Source organism: Astyanax mexicanus, chromosome 9 (assembly GCF_023375975.1).
Source record: "Astyanax mexicanus isolate ESR-SI-001 chromosome 9, AstMex3_surface, whole genome shotgun sequence".
NCBI classification, from domain to species: Eukaryota; Metazoa; Chordata; class Actinopteri; order Characiformes; family Acestrorhamphidae; genus Astyanax; species Astyanax mexicanus.
The window spans coordinates 35808722-35809615 of NC_064416.1; the positions used below are offsets into that span (position 1 = coordinate 35808722).

General features: G+C 48.2%; 1 protein-coding gene across 1 annotated transcript; it reads right to left on the reverse strand.

The window, feature by feature from the left end:
* Positions 1 to 249: 249 nt before the first annotated feature.
* On the reverse strand, positions 250 to 894 carry LOC107196896 (cyclin-dependent kinase 5 activator 1-like). The gene has a single exon (XM_015600979.3). It carries the CDS (start codon positions 892 to 894, stop codon positions 250 to 252), a length of 645 nt encoding a protein of 214 aa, XP_015456465.3.

An 894-nucleotide genomic window follows, 5' to 3' on the forward strand; every position in this document is an offset into this window, starting at 1 on the left:
TCCCAAGCCTGGTCTGGTTCTGTCCAAGTGTCCTGCAAATGTGAGTTCATTCTGAACTACTTATAATAATTATTATTTTAGTAATATTTGATGGTGTAGTCTACTTTTTTTGTTCTTATTTTAGTTTTAAATCTGTTTAGTTTCTCTTTAATACTATGTTACACTGGTTGCCTTTATTCCTAGCAGTAATAATAATTATTTAATAGTATGACGTGTTTCCTAATAAGTGTTTTAAAAGTAAAATATAAATTAATGAGCCGTCTCTTTCTTCAGGTCAGAAATGACCTTGGCGAAGACATGTGGCGAGATGTTGATCTCCAGCATGTTCCGGCTCATGCGCTGGGTGATGTTCAGTGTGCGCTTCCAAAATGTCCGCCTGTCCGTCTTCATGATGAAAGGCAGTGCTGGGTAGGAGATCTCATGACCGATGTACGCATACGATACATACAGGCAGGAGAGGAGCACCGCCCGCAGCTCCTCCACGCTGGCCATCTCCGCTGACACAGTGTCACGCAACACCATGTAGAGAAAGGCCACGGTGCCTGAGCAGATGAAGGGCTGCTGCTGATATCCGAGCACGGTCAGCGTCGTGTCCACGTTGAGGATCCAGAACGGGGGGACGGTGGGACGAAGACCCGTGAGGAGTCGACAGCGGCGGCACAAGTACTCTCCTACCAACCGCAGCAGCCGAGAGCAAAAGGTGTTCCTGACGACCGTCCAGTGAGTGAGAGGGACAGGTGTGGAGGTCTGTATCTTCCTCCTCTTCACTGGTGAATCTTCAGGAGCTGCAGGAGTTCCGGGTGTCAGCTGGGACCTGCTCCTCTTCATTCCCTGTTTCTTCTTCTCCTCTTCTCCATGGATGAGATGATGAACCTGCACCGATGAGCTGGCCAT

Excerpts from the sequence above, each read along its gene's own strand:
- LOC107196896 (XM_015600979.3), bottom strand. The coding sequence starts at position 894 with ATGGCCAGCTCATCGGTGCAGGTTCATCATCTCATCCATGGAGAAGAG.